The 17,800-nt window shown below is 39.1% G+C and overlaps 1 protein-coding gene across 1 annotated transcript in view; it reads right to left on the bottom strand.

The window, feature by feature from the left end:
- The window catches only part of UBL3 (ubiquitin like 3), a 57,895-nt gene extending 40,623 nt beyond the window's left edge, over positions 1–17,272 (bottom strand). The window contains exon 1 of the mRNA XM_074859875.1: positions 16,311–17,272. Coding sequence (XP_074715976.1) covers positions 16,311–16,337 — 27 coding nt within the window. The 5' untranslated portion in view covers positions 16,338–17,272. The remainder of the gene's footprint in view (positions 1–16,310) is intronic.
- Between the last annotated feature and the right edge of the window lie 528 nt (positions 17,273–17,800).

Here is a 17,800-nt window from a genome sequence, read left to right as displayed (position 1 = left end):
ACTTAAACAGCCTTTGAATATTTCTCAAATGAAATAAAACTAAGTGGTACATACACTTATGTTTAGAACAAAACCCATGTTTCTATAGATTATATCATATTCCACATTTCTGCTGTCTGAGAAAAAAAAATTCCATGCTCAGAAAAATGAGTTTTTGGGTTATGTTCTTGTACCTCAAGCAAAAAAGTTAGAGGCATGCCAAGCAAAAAAGCTAGCGGCACACTTGAATATTATATAGCTTGTTAGGAAAAAAAACCCACAATAAAAAATTTCCCCTTGTTCATATATCCACCAAGCTGCCTTCTATATGTACTCCTTTGGCATGCAATGCCATACCACCACACCCAATTTTCACAGAGAAAAAGAGTAAGTCCATGATCTTTGTTTTACATCACAGGGTTTAGGGGGGGAAAGAAGATTTATTTTAAATAACAAGAATAATTCCCTTCTGTTACTACATAAGTCAAAGTCTTAACCTTTTCACATGGTATAGGGAAAAGTGAATGTATCTTCTCAGAAAACATTGTTTTATATCAGGGATTTTTCTTAAACTTACAAATAAATGTCTGTCAGTCCTGTGAACTCTCAAACAGGAAGTTCAATGGCACAGAAGTCAAGCTCAACGTGGGATCAAGCTACTATTAAAAGTAGCACAGCCCTATATTTCACCAATTCAAAAGCAAAGCAAAACACAGAACATAACTGCTTAACTGCAATTCTTCATTCTAATTTTAAAAACCTATAATATGTGTACATGTTTAATAATAAATTTGCTCATTTATAGAGACTTGACCATTCCTGAAAAAGAAATGTGAATGTTATTAAATTGACAAAATTCAAATACCTATCATTATAGATTAGGCAATTATCCCTATGTATATAGCATGCTGATGCTACAAATGTTCATGATACTTCAGAGCCAGCAGGAGTTAGGTAGGCTGACCATCTCTCTAATACATTACATTGGGTGAAAAATTATCTTCCAACAAAAATTAAACCCTACAATTTAACATTAAGTAGAGTATTTTGCACATTCTATTCATAGATATGTAACTATTAACCTAAAAATAATTTATTAATCAGTGATCTTCAAAGAGAAGGAAAGAGAATTAAACAGACATACACGTGCACAGATTTGGCAATATGATGCTTTCCAGAGCATGGAAATCCAGAACTAGGTCACAGCTTTATCCTGCAGATCATTTTCAGCTTAGTTTGAACAATAAAAGTCTTTTGAATAAACTGCCTGCATTCAACAATCATGATACACTCATCCACAAATAGAAGCTGCATTATAAAGTGTAACAGCCCCATGTATCCACAGCAGAAAATGGATGGAGTGGAACAAGTGTGGGCTGCTGCTACTTTGCTTCTTTATACTTAAAAATTATATTTAAAAAAAAAATCTGACACTTCAGGTCAAGTGTTATTTCCATGGTTCCTGATTTATCAATTCTACTTTGTAATTGTTTGATTGATTCCTCAGTAATGGAAGCTAGCCATCCAAAAGAAGCACAAATGCAAAGATTAGCCTTGTCAAAGCAATGAAGACTATATTTAGATATATATCTATTTACACAGTTACCATATAAAGATTCTTCTACATGAAATTCCTCAAAACATGAAGTGTTTAAGCAAAATAAGATGTAGCCTTTAAGTATGCAGAGATGAAATATGTTTTGTTTCAAGATAATAATGAAATAGTTTGGATACTGTTTCCTCTTTCGCAAATACTACAACAATTTATGCTGTAAAGGTTTCATTTATGATCATTAGATTTTTACCTTAACTTTAAAAAAACAAACCAAAACAAAAAACCTACCACATACACAAAACTAATGTTTCAAAACTTAAATTGACCAAAAAAAAAGTGCTAATATGAAACACAGCATAATGGCTTAATTCAGTCCACAGCTCAACCTTTAGCAATATAGAAGGATCAAAATCTGACCTCCAAAATATAAATCTAAAATGTATTTATCAAATTACAGGTATGAAATTTACTCCAGTATACAATAGAAACTTGTTACGGCAATGATAACAAGCTTCCTTGCATTCATATCTTATACAATGCCAAAGAATCTTCATTATTTAATTATGTAAGCATAAATTTTCAACCCACTCATATTCATTTCTGCTCTGAGGATATGAAATATCTTGCAAACGTTTCAGGCCAAATGTCAGGAGAGACCTGTCAAGCTTCAAGTAATAAGCCGCCTTCTTTTAATCCAATATAAAAAAACCCCCACATATCTGACTTTCTTTGCAAGACTCCATTATAAAAAAATTCAGTACCATTAAAGCAACATAGCATTTGTATAGGGAGTATTTTCTCTCCTGCTCCACAAGTGTGATTACACATTTAGGCAAAAACACGCAGCACTTCTGCTATGATGTTTAGAATAGACTATTCAAGTCCAATTTTATATAACAAATTACAAAGAGGATGGATAATGCACTTCTGAGGACTTCAGACAATTTTCAGAATTAACCCAGTTGCATAGAAATTTTCACTTATTTGGTAACGTGCATTGCTTTTAAATATACTGTGGTAACGTGTATAAACTTTCATTTTCTTTTTAACAGGTTGTGTGCAACAGCTTCGACTGGATCATGCTTGGCAGAGGTCTGCAATTACACTGTACCTACTTTACCACAACAAGCAGTAGTACACCTACAACTATTCAAATTCCCATGTAGTTGTAATTAGGGGAGTATCTGCTACACTAAAAGGAAAGAAATGTATTTTGAATGCTGGAAAATTTTCTTTCTAGTGCAGTGTTCACAACCATAGATGTGAAAGTTTTCTGTTGGAAATAACAAAGCTGACAGAACTGTGATTTACTGTAAATTAAAACATTTAATGATTTGGAAGCACTACTTAATGAATTTAAGCTAGGAAGACAACCTACCAATACGAAAGTGTTGCAAATGAGGTTTTACAAAGTGCCAACAGCTCAAAAGAATTACGTAAACGTATACATCTAGTCCTATTTTTAGGCCATGTGAAGTACTCCCCCCATAGAGTGCAGCTGCTCCTCCTGAAGGACTCAGGTCTGCCATAACTCTTGTCATTGCTGCCTGCTCTCTTTGGCCATCCTGGACACACTGGCATGTGCAAATGGGCACTAAACGCCATGTTTAGGCAACTGAATCAGGTCTTTGAAGCCTCATTGCTTTAGAGCCTATATTTGGCAATGGAAGATTTACTTTTGTCAGAAGGTTAAACAATGTTTATACAGACATATCTCAATAATTTTTCCACCCAGCAAAGTAACACATGCTGCTTTTCTATCTCCATTCAGTGCTGGTACCAAAAATATAAATATTAAGGGATGGATTTGGATATGTTTGTGTCTGGCAAGGAGAGGAAGGGCGAGGATGTCCTTCATCAGAAACCTGTTATCATCTGACACATTAAAAATTTCATTAATGGAATTTAATAAGTAAGAGTACAAAACTTATGCACTGTAAGAGAAAATTATGACGACTCCTTGACCATTTCTAGCTGCCCATCGTGCCTGTACAGCAAATTATTGTCCATAAATAAGCCTGAAGGCTTTCACACTGCTACGTTCAGTGCATGTACCCTTGTCACTAGATGGTTGTGTAATGAAGATTTGGCTTCTCCTGGTACTCCTTCCAGCTGCTACCATCACCCATCCTACAAACTGCTACAGCCATCCAAAATGCCTACAACAGAAAGCAAATGCCATCTTTTCCAGCAACCCAGCAAGAACTATTTTGAAACAATTCAAAAGATTTCTCCTTCCTATCCCAACAGCTCCACAGACACTCTAGGGTTAGCCAGTACAGCTTCCAATAGAGGACAAAATAACTGTTGGCTTTACCACGAAGTTAAACAGAACAAAAATACAGGACTACTATATCTTAAGATTCTGAATAAGTGATTTTTGTATAGGAAATTTCAAAATCCCACAAGAAGGAGCTATGGTTCTTCCTAAAAACTGTATCCTATTTTTGGAACATGTTGCAGTCTGATTTTACAAGAAAGACTATTATGTGATACAAAAGACTGCAGAAAATGCCATGTTTATTCATGTATAATTCTCTATCTTCCATCTCCTGCAAAACAAAGTCTATTAAAAGAAAAAAAACTTCAAAACTGTACTAATAGAGGCACTAACTACACCAATTTTCTTTCCCTCTAGTCTTCATTCCTATATGCTAAGAACTACAAGATAAAACTTTTTTTTTTTTTGCAAAAGAGAACAACAAAGGGGAACAAAATCATCTCCTAACCACACGTTCATTAAAAATAAAATTCATAACCTAGGACACTTATTTAAGCATCAAAGTCAGGACTGATATGCAGCAGCAGAATCAACTATAAAAGGCAGGAAACTATTTACCTTCACTCTGCCTTATCTGGCATTAGCCAGCACTCAATTATTCACTTTCTGCTTGCCTTTTTTTTTTTAAACCGAGTTTGAAATTTACCAAGCAGCACATTTGCAGATAAAGGTACTGACTGATAATCATTCTGTGCTCTATGGATAGAGCAAGCTGTCTTTCCTACATTTCCTAAAAAAATTAATTCAGAATTTGAGGGAGACAATTTAATAAAACTAAATCCCCACGTCCTTGAACATCAGAAACTGCTGTGAATTTGTTTTCGTCTTTTGAGATTGCTTCAGATTTAAACTGAGAGCATGCTCTTTGAAAAGTAGAAACATGAAAATTGACAGCTATATTAAGGCAGTATTTGATAAAGTGCTCAGAATTTCAGTTTCTTTGAAATATCAACAAAAACACTTCAGCAAAATCATGTGATTCTCAATCAATAATAAGAGTTGAAAGAAATATTAACACAGCTCTACAACAAAGTGAGTATGAAAACCAGCTTCCCCCAAAGGATTAACCTCAAAACTTGCTTTTTACAACTTGTTAACAAATATAGTTACAACCTTTCTCCAAATGTTCTTGGGAGCATCTAGCAATATCTAAATATTTTATTGACTTTTGCATCATTTTAATTAACTCACTGTGCACAACAAGTCTTCTGGAATAAAACCTTCACATCAGCAAAGAGCACACTGGCTTAACTTCAATGTTGGTACAGTCAGGCAATACGACTACTCTGAACAACCAAAACTGAACAACCACTGAAGATGGACCAGAGCAGAGCTGGCCAGAGAAATTTCAACAAAATTTGACTAAAATATAGGTCATTAAAAGAAAACAAACTCACAAACAAAAACCCCAAGAAAATCCTGATCTCCTGATCTTGTTTGAATTTTGTTTCTGCCGTTCAAATTGTAAGATTTCATTCCCTGCAACTCTGCTGCAGAGCTATCTAGTAAAAGAGTATATTTAAGTGAAATTACATACCACAATTTTTGTTAAATACCCTCTTATCTCACAGATTTTCCAAAAATGAATGGATTTTTATGAAGAGCTTGTTAAGGAGACTAGTATCACAGAAAGTCTCAAGATTTAATTAAAACTTATCCTCCAAGAAGAGTTTGAGCACTACAGGCAGGTAAGGCATCGATCCAGCCCCTGAACAATGAGGAGGTGCTGAATAAGGAGGGGATCCTGTGAGGCAGAAAAGCACATGGTTCTGGAAGGAGAGACAATTATGCATTTATACCACAGGATGGATAAATACTGTTGAACAGTCTTGATCCTGGTATTTATGACTGGTTTTGTACATCATTTTACACGTGAAAGCGTTCCCTCTTAATGTTTGAGTTCTTCATGTATGACGTGCTATGGTACATACACCATATTCACCATGGGAATAAAAAAGATAAACTGTATTTCTTAAAAGCCACAAATCTGTATTGAAAAAGACAACCTCAGCTTAGAAGTGTCAGGCTCTTTATAGAGCCTATACACTCTTCATAGTCAATTCAGGGAGACATAGAGCTGCGGCTCTCAAGTCTACACCCACCAAAACTTTATAGATTCCCCATTAAAATCTTTCCAAGCCCTACTTACCTACTGCAGTAAGCACAAGGAGCACATATGCTAGCACCATCAAGTGCCAGCATCAGAGTGCTGCAACACAATTATTCTGCACCTTTCCCTGGCTATTTCCAAAGCAGAAGAAATGGGCACGCAGGCCTCACTTCTTATGGGAATGAAAATGGCGTGTAGAAGAAAGTTAGAGTCCCATCACTCCAGCTGATGTGAGTGATGACAGTTCACTGCAAAACTGCATGCTTCAACCTTCCTTTTTACAATGAAATTGAAAAATTAGAATTTTTGAGATCCTTGCTAGTGAAGAAGCATTAGAGCCCATCACCAGACTCCTTTGCTACCCTATTTCAAGCAGGTACACTCTTCCCCTGAACCACCTTCTACAGTATTCCCTTCTTAGTGAAAAGAAACAATTCAAAGGCAGCCATCTCCAAGCTAAAACAATTTTACAAATACCCACTGACACCTTCACTGGAGCCCTCATCACAACCCCACTTACAGTTTACCTAGCATTCCACCCACTACAGTGGATATTTTAAACCTCCAAATAATTTTAAACATACGTAATTTGGAAAAAAAAAAAAGTAAGTTACCCATTTCCAGATTTACAGGAAATACTAATTTTTAGTATACTATACTGGCCAGAGGCAATAAGCAGACAGAAATCAGTTGCAGTTTCTCTTTAATAAGAGCTCCTAGTCATCTTGCCATTAGTTATAAAAACGAGATCCCCAAGACGGTCAAATTTCTGAGTAACAAGCTGTTCTCTTGGTGCCAGATCTGACATATTGTACCTTAAAACTCCAGGTCTTGTGTATAGACAACTAGAAATACTTACTAGCATCTTTTTACTTTTTTTTTTTTTTTTGAGATAAAAGCTTCCCTTCCTTTGTACTTGAGCTTCAAGTAAACTAGCATAGAGCTGACACTCACATAAAATACTTATGACATCTTTAAATTGTAAAGGTGGTCTTTAAAATAGCTTTTCTTGGAAATCCATAGCATGAAAAATACACATTACAGCATATTTTGGTACATTTTTGAATATCCAAGACAAACAATCCTTATATATTTTTATGGCCAAAGGTAACATGCCAGATAAACCCCACCTTACAAACATGGAGTTCCTGATTAGAGATACAAACTAGAAAGACTCCAAGAAATATTACCATGACCTTTGTGTAACAGGGAAAGCAATGCATCTCCTTAGGTGTCCACAAGAACAGCTAAACCACCAGTTCCAGTGTCCCAACCACACCAACCTGTGCAAGGCCAACCTCAAGCAGGGATTTACCTGCAGCACTACCCATGCCGAGCAACTATCAGGGGGCAGCTACAGCGTGCACATGATGCCATGCACAGTGAGTCCTGCTTAATATATGACATTGCAGTCCAACAGTTAAAATCCAGAAAATTAATGCAAGTGAAAACTTACGAAATCCTCGTAAGAGAGCACACAACTCTATTGAGAGAGCAGCTTTTTAATTATTCTCAAACATACAGTAACTCATCACCACTTATGTGCCGTAATATGGGTATTGGAAGTTATTAATTTTGTGTGTGATTTCATGTTAATTTCATTATTACTGAATCATATGGAGTTGGTAAATGGGGATTTATTCCCCTCACTTAAAATCTTTTAATAAAGCTTTTTGAAAGTTTGGGGTTTATTGGCCAAAAATAGCTATACAAGGATATAAAGTATAAATTGCTAAAACATGCAGTCCAATAAAATTTGTTTCCATCACAGATCAATAAGCCAGCTTCAGAAGCGAGAGCTCAGCTTTCACTATCATACCCCACAGCTGTTATATGTAACTCATTTGCACACATTAAAAGTATATTCACTCACAGGCAAAATGACATAAATATTCACATTTAATATGCCTTAAGTAGTGTGTTGTGCGTCAAATACAACCACAGAACACTATCCCAAGAATTAAGTTTGTTCTGATGTTCATGCTACTGCCCACACAAATATGAATTCTATAATTAAAAAAAAAATACTGCAACTAGGTATTTCAGGTTTTTAAAGTATACAAAGGCTTCTAGTCAGTCCCTTATAGTATATAAAAGATAAGCATGTCTGAAAAGGGTTGGACAGTATTTAATTTTAAAAGAAATATTGAAAAGGGCTAGTATTTTAGAAGAATTATTTTACAGTAATATAATTTATAATTATTTTCCTGAGGCTTATTAGTGTATGCCACATATATTCACATGTAGATTGGCATTAATCTACATTTACAAAGAGAATTCTAAATTTACACTCCCAGCTACGAAAGACTTTTGACTAACGCTGCATTTCACTATTTTACCACTATTACGTTATTTCTCTGTATTAAAAACATGTCAGATTCCAGAGACAGATTAAGTAGTACCATCCAGAATATATGTTAAGTATCAGAAACAGATTACAGTGATGTGGATCTCTGCCAGGCCACAAAGCATTACCATATCATAACTCCACTGAGGAGATACCGACCAATGCTGCAGTATATAACTTTGAAGTATTATTCCTTTTTAGATGAGACACACTGTTCTTTTCAACCTCTGAAAGAAAAACATATTTAGTTTCCTTGTGTTTATTTTGAAATTGGTACTACACTTTTATCAAGTGCTTGAGAGAATTTCTTATGCAACATGAAACAGCGAATAGTGCATAATGAAGATCACAGAAAAGTGTCCAGAAGAACCCAGGACCACCCTTTTTTTTTTAAAAAAAAAAAAGCTAAGCTTTTATTCCCATCCAAACTGTCAACAGATTCACAGACTAAAATCCAAATCCTCAGCTGCAGCTAAAGAGCACTCCAGGATAAGCCCACCTTGGTTCCTCTGCAGTGGTCCAAGCCATTGACATAAATTAGATTAGCCTGAACAGTAATATCTGCCAGCTCTCAAAAGAAACTGAAACTGTCACAGTACATAGACACCAAGACAAACATTTCCAGATTGCATCCCCATGCTGTTGAACATGAAGTACCATTTTGGTACCTAAGTCCCACTAAGGCATAGATTCATTTTTTGGTAGTAGAACAAACCTACGAAACTCCTAGACAGAATCTCTGGTTTTACTTGGTTAATTTACATGGGATACATAAAACTCAAGGAGTTTCTTGCTTGTTTCTGTCTCCATAACAACAGTATCATGGAACAAAGTCTCAACTAAACTTTGCCACAAACTTTCCACTTAACTCTAAACTGAATCTCCCAAATAATTTTTAAGTAAAAAACCAAACCAAAACAAACCCACAAATGTAATCCTGTTACTTGGAAGCTGTTTTCAAATTCCTTTACAGAAAGCAGAAAACACTACAGGACACAGATGGCAGTGTCACCATTGTGTAATCTACCAAATCTTCATTTTACACAAAGTTTTTAGTTATGGAAAACATACGCTACATTTTTTTAAATCTGATTTCAACATACTTGCAGAGTCTTAATACAAATGAAGAGACTGCCTTCACTGTGGTTTACAGGCAGCAACAAATTTACCCTTTGTCAAGCAGCTAAACACAATCCCAGTCAGTGACCGCAAAATACACCAAATTTCCACAAATACATAAGACTACTCAGCTGCAGCATTTAAGTACTTCTGCAGAATTATACTTTTGAGGCCCAGCAGACCTACAGGTAAGAAGGTCTTAACTTTTTCTTTAAGTGTTACTCTCAAAAATAAGCAGACCTAAATAATTTTCTCTACATTCTTAGGAAGCCTGTTAGCAACTTTTCTCCCCCCTCAAATTTCTTTTCAGATACAAAAAAATCCCCATAGTACTGAAGTGCATAATGCTATTTGCAGAACCTTAATTCATGTCTCTGCAACCTTTTTCTACTTTTTTTTTTTTTATTTAAACAATTCTTGCAGGGTGTGACTTTTTATTCTCTTCTTCCCTCAGTATTTCTCTACTATCATTGCTTGCAACACTTAGTGGTATATCTGTGAATTTAAACTTGTCTGGAGGTATACCAAGCAAAAAATGTTCCAGTCATTGCTTTAAGATCTGTATTAAGAGAACAACACCTGTAACATCTGTATTAAGAGAAGCTGTCAAAAATTAAAGGCTGTCCTTCTAGCAAAATTTACAAGTTAATTTTTAACAATAACTGAATTTCAAAAGACAGACCTCTAAATTATGTTAAAACTGATGAAAAGCTGGGGTCTCAGTTTAGATTTGATGTGAGAACAAGGACATTAAAATTTCTCATTGACATTCTGCTCATTTTCAGTATCTTCTAAAATGAAAAATAATTATGGTGAGCTAAAGTTTATGCATGCAAAATTGTGGCAGGGAAGGCTTGCTACTTCAGTAGGCTCAATTAATTGCTGCAAAAACGGACTTAATATGGAAAAGAGTATTGATCAGCAGCTCCGCCTTTCACCATAGCTAGAACGAGAAATAACCAAGTTAGTGGATGCAATACCGTACAAAGAAAAGATTGAAAATAAACTGTACTATCTCTTTTACATAAAACCACAAGAATGATTAGTCACATTTCAGATATTTCTGGATTCTTGCAAGCTAGAGTAGCACTCACAGGCTGAGTCAGAACTGAGCTCTCCATTCTGCTCAGTATTGCATAAGCATATATAAGGACATCACCAAAAGTTTACATTCTGACCTACTGAGAAGCAAAGCTGACTGACCAGAAATATAAAACAAGTAAATCCCACTTACTGTATATACCATGACCATGGCTTTCAACATTCACAGAAGTGAATTCTTAGGAAGAACTCTCAGTTAAAAACAGAAAAGCATGTCCTTAGTCATTTTGTTTACAGTATTATAAAAGTATTGCTTACCAAGTCTGCTGCAAAAACCGCATTCAGACAGGCTAATTTCCTTCTACAGCCTCAAGCCAAGCCAAGGAAGAGAGCTATGGGCCTTGAATGATCTAAAATTTAAGTCAGATATGCACGAACAGCAGTCACAAGCTCCAAGGTGAAATACAGATTACCAGTACCTGAAGTTGTCCCTAAATCACAACCAAGAGCTGCAACTTGTCTCCATTCAGGTCTTGACTGAGCTGTCCAGTTCCCGCAGATGACGTCTGGCAATTTTTTAACATGAAGAAATCAATGTTCCTGCTGTACAGGTGATCATTTTGCTACACTCAGGTACTCAGCATTTGTCTTCTGCCTCAGCCCTGCTGAAACCTGCCAGCAGCTACTGCTGGCTTCCCAGCATTCCCAACAAGGGAGGAGTTAAACGTCCTCCAGTACACATCTCCTCCAGTATTTCACGGAGTTAGACAACAAAAGTAGAGAGAAACCAATTCAGGTAACAACAACAACAAGAGTGGGTGGCAGGAAGGAAGAGTGAGTTTACACTGCCAGCCTGCACTTCCATCTGAAGTACAGTGCTGCACCAAGGCTCAGAATAAATATCAATCATTATCCCATCCACAGGTTACAGCTGTTCATCCCTGAAGAAAATGAAATGAAGGACACGTAAACATTGTTTCACAGTACGTTTAATGTGTTAAGATGCTGTGGAATTTCTACTACAGTGTCATACATAAAAATGTCAGTCATAATAACGATATTTCATTTTAGTTGTTGGATAAATAGGTAAGATGGTTTTTAATCTGTGGAAAAGGTGGGTGGGTGGGAGCAATGGTAAATACAAATAATTTTAAAGTATACTGAAATATATACATTCAACATCAGCTCTGACAAGGTTATCCCTCACCACTGCTGCAGATAACAGAGAAGGAGGTTCTTCATCTTGTTACAAGAAACACTGCAATATGCTACAAAGGCTGGCTCAATATATAAGGAGTCAGGAAGGAGCTTCTTCAATATCTTCTAACACAGGTCCCACCAATTCCTTCTCCAAAAGGAGGCAAAAAACCCAAAACAAAACACTGAGAATGACAAAGGATAGAGTACTCCTATCTGTTACAATCAGCAAGCAACTGGGGGGGGGGGGGGGGGGGAAATCAGAAGAGGGAAGGAAAAAATATCCATACAGAAAAAGATAAGCTATTTTTATCTTAGAATGTAATGAATTAGAACTTTCAACATGGGGGGGTACAAAAATACAGAGAAATAATTGGATCTTTATTATAAAAAAAACCCTTAAGGGACTAACTTATGACTATGTGCACAAAGGCTACCAGGAATACAATCATTTTCAAAACCTGGAAGAAGGATCTACTGAAGGCAAGAGGAAAAGCAGTTAAAATCGAAGAACAGAGATGCATAGCTTCTTACATTTTGTTCCAATACATTAAAATGCTATGAGTGAACAGATTATTTTCTTTCTGGGTTCCAAACGTATTATGATGATACTGCACTTATTATTCTTAAATGAAAGAATTGTCTAAACAATGATGGACAACAACACTCAACTGCTGTACAACCAGATACTCCTTTGAGTCCCTCCTGTCTGAATTCTTATTCCTGGATGCCAAGATTCCCCTACTGATGTAGCATCAGTTACACGTCCATCTTTTCCCCTGTTAGCCTCCATTAATATGTATTAAAAAGGGAGTCCTTATATATGTTAAGCTATTCATCACCATTCTATACTAAATTTCCTAAAACCAAACATGCACATACACATTTCCACTAAAGATGCTGACACTAACAAGGCATGAACTGAGCAGGGTTTCTATTTGTTACTCTTCTTCCACCTATTGCCCCCTTCTAACATTGTCCATGTGTACAAGTGTAGACCATAGACTCCATCCTCTTGGACATCTGCAAATGCCTTGCACCAGATATCCAGTTTTATTAAAAATAATCTCTCTCATACTGTCTACATCTCTTAAATATAGAATATGTATTCAAGAGCGGTACATAATAAAATTGAAAACCTTTAACTGTTTGATAGATTCCAGTGTTCTGCTTTTTATCCAATGCCAAAAAAACCCTTACCAAAACAAACAAAACCCACCATAGGCCAAAAGCATCACTCTCAATCACTACTCAGACAGAAAAAGAATTTGATATCCTAGAAGGCATGAAAATAACTGCCCAGGAAGAAAGTGCTGGCAGAGCCTTTTCATATGTACATAAAACACACCAATACAGGAAACAGCAGCCACCGTAATAGTTTTCAGTCATACTGGACCCCTTACTGTGAACTTCTAAGATCCCTGAAGAATTATATCTGTAAGGAGAAGTATCATAGGCACGTAGAACACAGAGATGCAGCTTCCCAGATTCTTGTGATAACTCTGCTGAAATAAAGGGGATTATTCAATTGAGTAATAACTTCTGGACTGAGCACAGGTTTTCATAGCTTGTTTTAAAATAGTCAACTACAGTGTTTAAAGATGTATCAAACCATTTCCATTGGTCCACTCAAAAAAACTGGTGAGATTAACTCCACAAGTCCATAAACCACCTCATGTCTCTTTATCATTACAAAAGAAATAAAACTTGCAAACAGCCCTGCTGCTATTCACAGTCAAACTCTAACGGCTACCAAGTGGTAAAGCTGATAAATTACCTGATGAAATTATTGAACATATTCAGAGATGCCCTGTTGGCACTACAATCACCAGTATTTATGTGAAAAATTAGGCTCTGGATACGCAGTATAGTTTTCAAGCACTGCCCCATACATGTCTACTCCTAATTAAGTTAATGGAACTACTCAAGTAGAGAGGTCAATATTAGCAGGTTTCATTCCAGGAGTGGAGTTTTAACCTGTAAGTAGCACACATTGCTAAGGAATAATGCACCACAAACATACAGTAACTGGAATGTGGTGTGTCACTATCCAATTTATTAGTGGAATGCAAATGATAAAGTACTGTGTTAATTACTTAAGAAGTGATGTTGAAATGGTTAGCTGGTAGTTCTGAAAAAGTCAACTAAACGTCAGAGAAAAGGAGGCTGGATCAAATTACACCTATACACAAGCACAAAGCTTACTTAAGATTTATAATTTACTATGAATTTATGTATAGCAGATCCTTTTCAAAGGTGGGCCAGGAAGACAAATTAACACATTTTTAAGAAGCAGCAATTATATTATCATTATTATTATTATTATTATGAGAGTGTTAATTCATGAATCTGACAGTCTGAAACATAATTATTATAATACATAAGTAATTCATAGCTGATTTACTAAGTGTGATGGAGTCTTCGTAACATGACACTCCATCACACTGATGCCAACTCCTACAGAAATGGCAAATCATTTTTTTTGTAAATGCAAATTACACAGTGGGTGGATAAGAGAAATGCAAACTGCAAAATCCTACACTAAATAAAAACATACATAAACAAGGTGACAGCCTGGTAAGTGCTCCTCTTTAAAGACCAATCAAATAACAATCCCATTTTCTTTCCTGAACAAGCTCCTTTAAAATAAGGAGGATGGGTGACAAAAGGAGACCCAAAATAAGATTTCAAGTGCTCTTTTCACAAAGTAATATTTATTAGCTGTATTTAATAACTTGAATTTCTAAAACACACCTCAAACTTTCAGAGAGAAACTGCAGCCAATAATGCAGAAACTCAACTAAACGATCCTAACACAGACCAGAATTTAACTGAATAAATAGACATATTCTACCGACATTGTAACCTCTTCATTCAAATGTTTTTGTAATGACTCAGTATTTAAACATCACTATGTATAACAAGCTTCTTCCTGATTTGAAGAAACAGAGCATCGCTAGGCCTAGCCATCTCTGTCAGTGGTATTCTCATTACATCATAACAACAGAAGGAAATAGTTTTCATAGAAACAAAATAGTATTTTACCTATCTTAAAATCTGTATATTTTGTATAAAATGTCAAATATTACAAGCCTAGCAGCAACATCGCAAGTGCCAGGCAGGCAAGACCTAGAAGCAGTGTGGAGGTGGCAGAGAGGGAAGAGGAGTGCTTCATGTCACCGTCAAGGGACTCCTCCAGGCAATTTAACAAGCAGCACTGAAAGATTTGCATCTAACCCTCAACAGCTAAGGAGAGGATTTCTGTGATATAACGCTAGACGGACACGTGCAAGTGAGAAGGGGGTTCAGAGTACTCTAACAGCCAGCGAGACCCTAAAAGGAAATATATGAAAGCTCATAGTTGAAAGGATTTAAAGTCAGAGGCAATAGCCTCCGCATCCCCCTTTTCATCCGGGGGGCAAAATTTATTTATAGTATTTTAGAAAGGCAGAGGGGGGGAGGAAGAAAACAAAAAGGTGAGCTTAAAACCGTGTTTGATTACCCTCTGAATCTTAATGTTCCTGCTTTTTTGGCAAATTCACTCATTTTGACTGCAGTACAAAAGCTGTGAAGGAAACACTGAAAGTAAGCAACTGAAAGATACCATTATTTCAATGGTCTATTTGTTGTACATATGCAGCATTAATTGTATAACGATGGCTGAAGCAAGGGCTACTCTATTTCACTGTTATCCCTACAGGGACAGGTTTTACTCTCAAAACTTCATCCTGAAAGAAAATAAAAGCACGGACAAGTCTCCTGCTTTTAGAAAAGAAGTACTTTTAAATGTGAAGAATCGTGGGGAGATACATGAAAATATTTTGCCATGAGAATAAAGAACTAACGTATCAAACCGCAGCCACAACTTTTTTTTTTTCCCCAGTTAAGTGATTTATGGAAATATATACAAACGCCGAAAGTCGCGCTGAACAGAAAGATTACCCAGCAGACCTGATTGACCCTCATGCCTTGCTATACCTTCCTATTTCCAATGTACCAAGCCGAGTATCCAATACAGGCTGAAGTACAGTCCGCCATAAGAAGTACTAGGAGTGCCCTTGAAAAATGTCCAGATTGCAGCTAGTGCACAAAGGACCTCGTTATGTAAATAAATGCATAAGAATTTCTCTCTCGCTCTTGACCCGGCAGCAAGTGAAGAGATTAACTTCCCATCAACATCGGAAGACAAAGCGTCGGTAAGAAACAAGCGAAGTTTCAGAGAAGAAAAGGAAGAAGGCTGAGACTAAATTGCAGCTGGTTTAGAAAGAAAGAAAAAAAAAACAAAACGGCTGGTTTAAATCATTCTGAGTGTTCTACTTCGCATTTCTCTTCCCCCAAAAAACGTTCGGCAGAGCTGAACAGCAATGCTACACGAAATAAGCAAGAGCGGTCAGATAGTAACTGCCATAGGTAACAGAAAGCTGACATCTCCCCTTGCCTTGCTACACAGAAGGCGACGCTGCAGATTTCCTACTCGCTACCAAAAAGCAAAGCAGAACTAGCATCTGGGGCGGGGGGGGGGGGGGGGGGGGAGTATTAACTGGGAACTTTTTGTTCTTTAAATATGTAACCGAGACTTTTTTCTTCCCACGACCCTCTTGTTTCCATCTTCTCTGCCAAAACAGGCGGAAATAAATGTGATTCTATAATAATATTATTAAATAAGAAGTATAAGACTTACCATATCAGCTGGAACACTGCTGGACATCTTGATGTTACCCTAAATGGCTTAAAATCAACTTAAAAAAAAAAAAAAAGCACCAAGAACTGCCCGACGGCAATCTTCAAGAAGCAAAACCGGTGTCAATGACGGAGGCAGCAACTTCCACGTCCCCCACGAAAAAGAGGTGCCCGATGTGCAGCGGGAAGGCGGCCGGCTGAGGAGGAGAAATATCCAGGGGCGAGCAGTGCCGGGGCTGTACCGGAGGAGCCAGCGGGAGACCAGAGATGGCAGCAGATCCCTGTCAGCAGCAGCGGCAGCAGCAGCACCAGCGGTGCCAGGTAGACCAGGCAGGACTACACCGCCACATGAGCTGCGTGCGGGCTTTTTCCCCCCCCTCTCTCCCTCTTCCTTCTCTCCCAGCCTTGACAAATGACGACGGGATGATTCACGGGATAATGGTGCGTCCAAGTCACCTCCTCAGTCAGCGCAGGCGACCCGGGCGCGCAGGCAGCAAGCAGGCAGGCAGCAGGCAGGACCTCGCTCCTGCCCTCGGCGACGGGGCAGGGAGGCGGGGCGGCCGGGGTGGGCCCGGAGCCGCTGGGGAGGACGCCGGGCTTCGGCCCCCCTTAGGCGGTGTGCGACATTCAACAGGGTCTGGCGGGGAGACGGGCCGGGGAGGGCTGCCTGAGGGGCGGCCGGAGGGGAAAGCCCTCCCCCGCGGCGTTCCGGCGGCGACAGCACTCGGCGGGGGCCGGGGGGCGTTCAACGGCGGCCGCCTCCCGCAGCCTCAGGTCTCCGCTCGCATCGCCGCCGCCGCCGCCGCCTCCTCCTCCCTCAGCCCGCCCTCCCTCCCCCGCCTCGTCCTCCGGCGGCTCCGGGCGCCCCCCCTCCCCCGCTGCCTCGCCCCGCTGCGAGCTGGAGGTGCCGGTCCTCAGCGCGATCCTCGCCCGCAGCCGCCCCCTGTCATCTTCGGCTCAAACCAACATGGCGTCTGCCGAGCCGAGGAAGGGGACACGGCAGGAGAGAGACGGACGGACAGACCCCCGCCCCCCCCTCCTCCTTCCCGCCCGCCCTCGCCTCCTCCCGCCGCTCCCGCTGCGTCACGCGCCGCCGCGCGGCACTATGGGCCTTGTAGGCTGCCGGGGGCAGCGGCCCCGCCCCCGCTCCTCAGCAACCGTTGCTAGGGCGGGAAAGCGGCCCGCGGCGGGGCGGGGCCTCCCTCCGCGCGGGCCCCGGGGCCACTCGCCCCGCCCCGCCCCGCCCCGCCCGCCGGAGGTGCCCCTCGTCTCCCCCCCCCGCCCCGCCCTGCCACCCGGGCAGATACCACATAAACCGTCCTTTTCACAAGGGCGGCTGCACCTTCCTCAGGGCCTTTAGGGCTCCCCTTACCGCCCTTTCTCCACGGATGCCGTCCCCAGCGTGTGGGCCTGTGCTGCACCCTCAGACGGCTTCCAAAAAATGTATTTTGTGATACTGTTGAGTTTTTTTGCTCCCCAAATCCACAAGTT

The sequence above is a fragment of the Strix uralensis genome, chromosome 2 (assembly GCF_047716275.1).
Source record: "Strix uralensis isolate ZFMK-TIS-50842 chromosome 2, bStrUra1, whole genome shotgun sequence".
Classification (NCBI taxonomy): Eukaryota; Metazoa; Chordata; class Aves; order Strigiformes; family Strigidae; genus Strix; species Strix uralensis.
The sequence above is the reverse complement of the archived record's forward strand: the minus strand, read 5'-3'. Positions and strand labels throughout refer to the sequence as shown.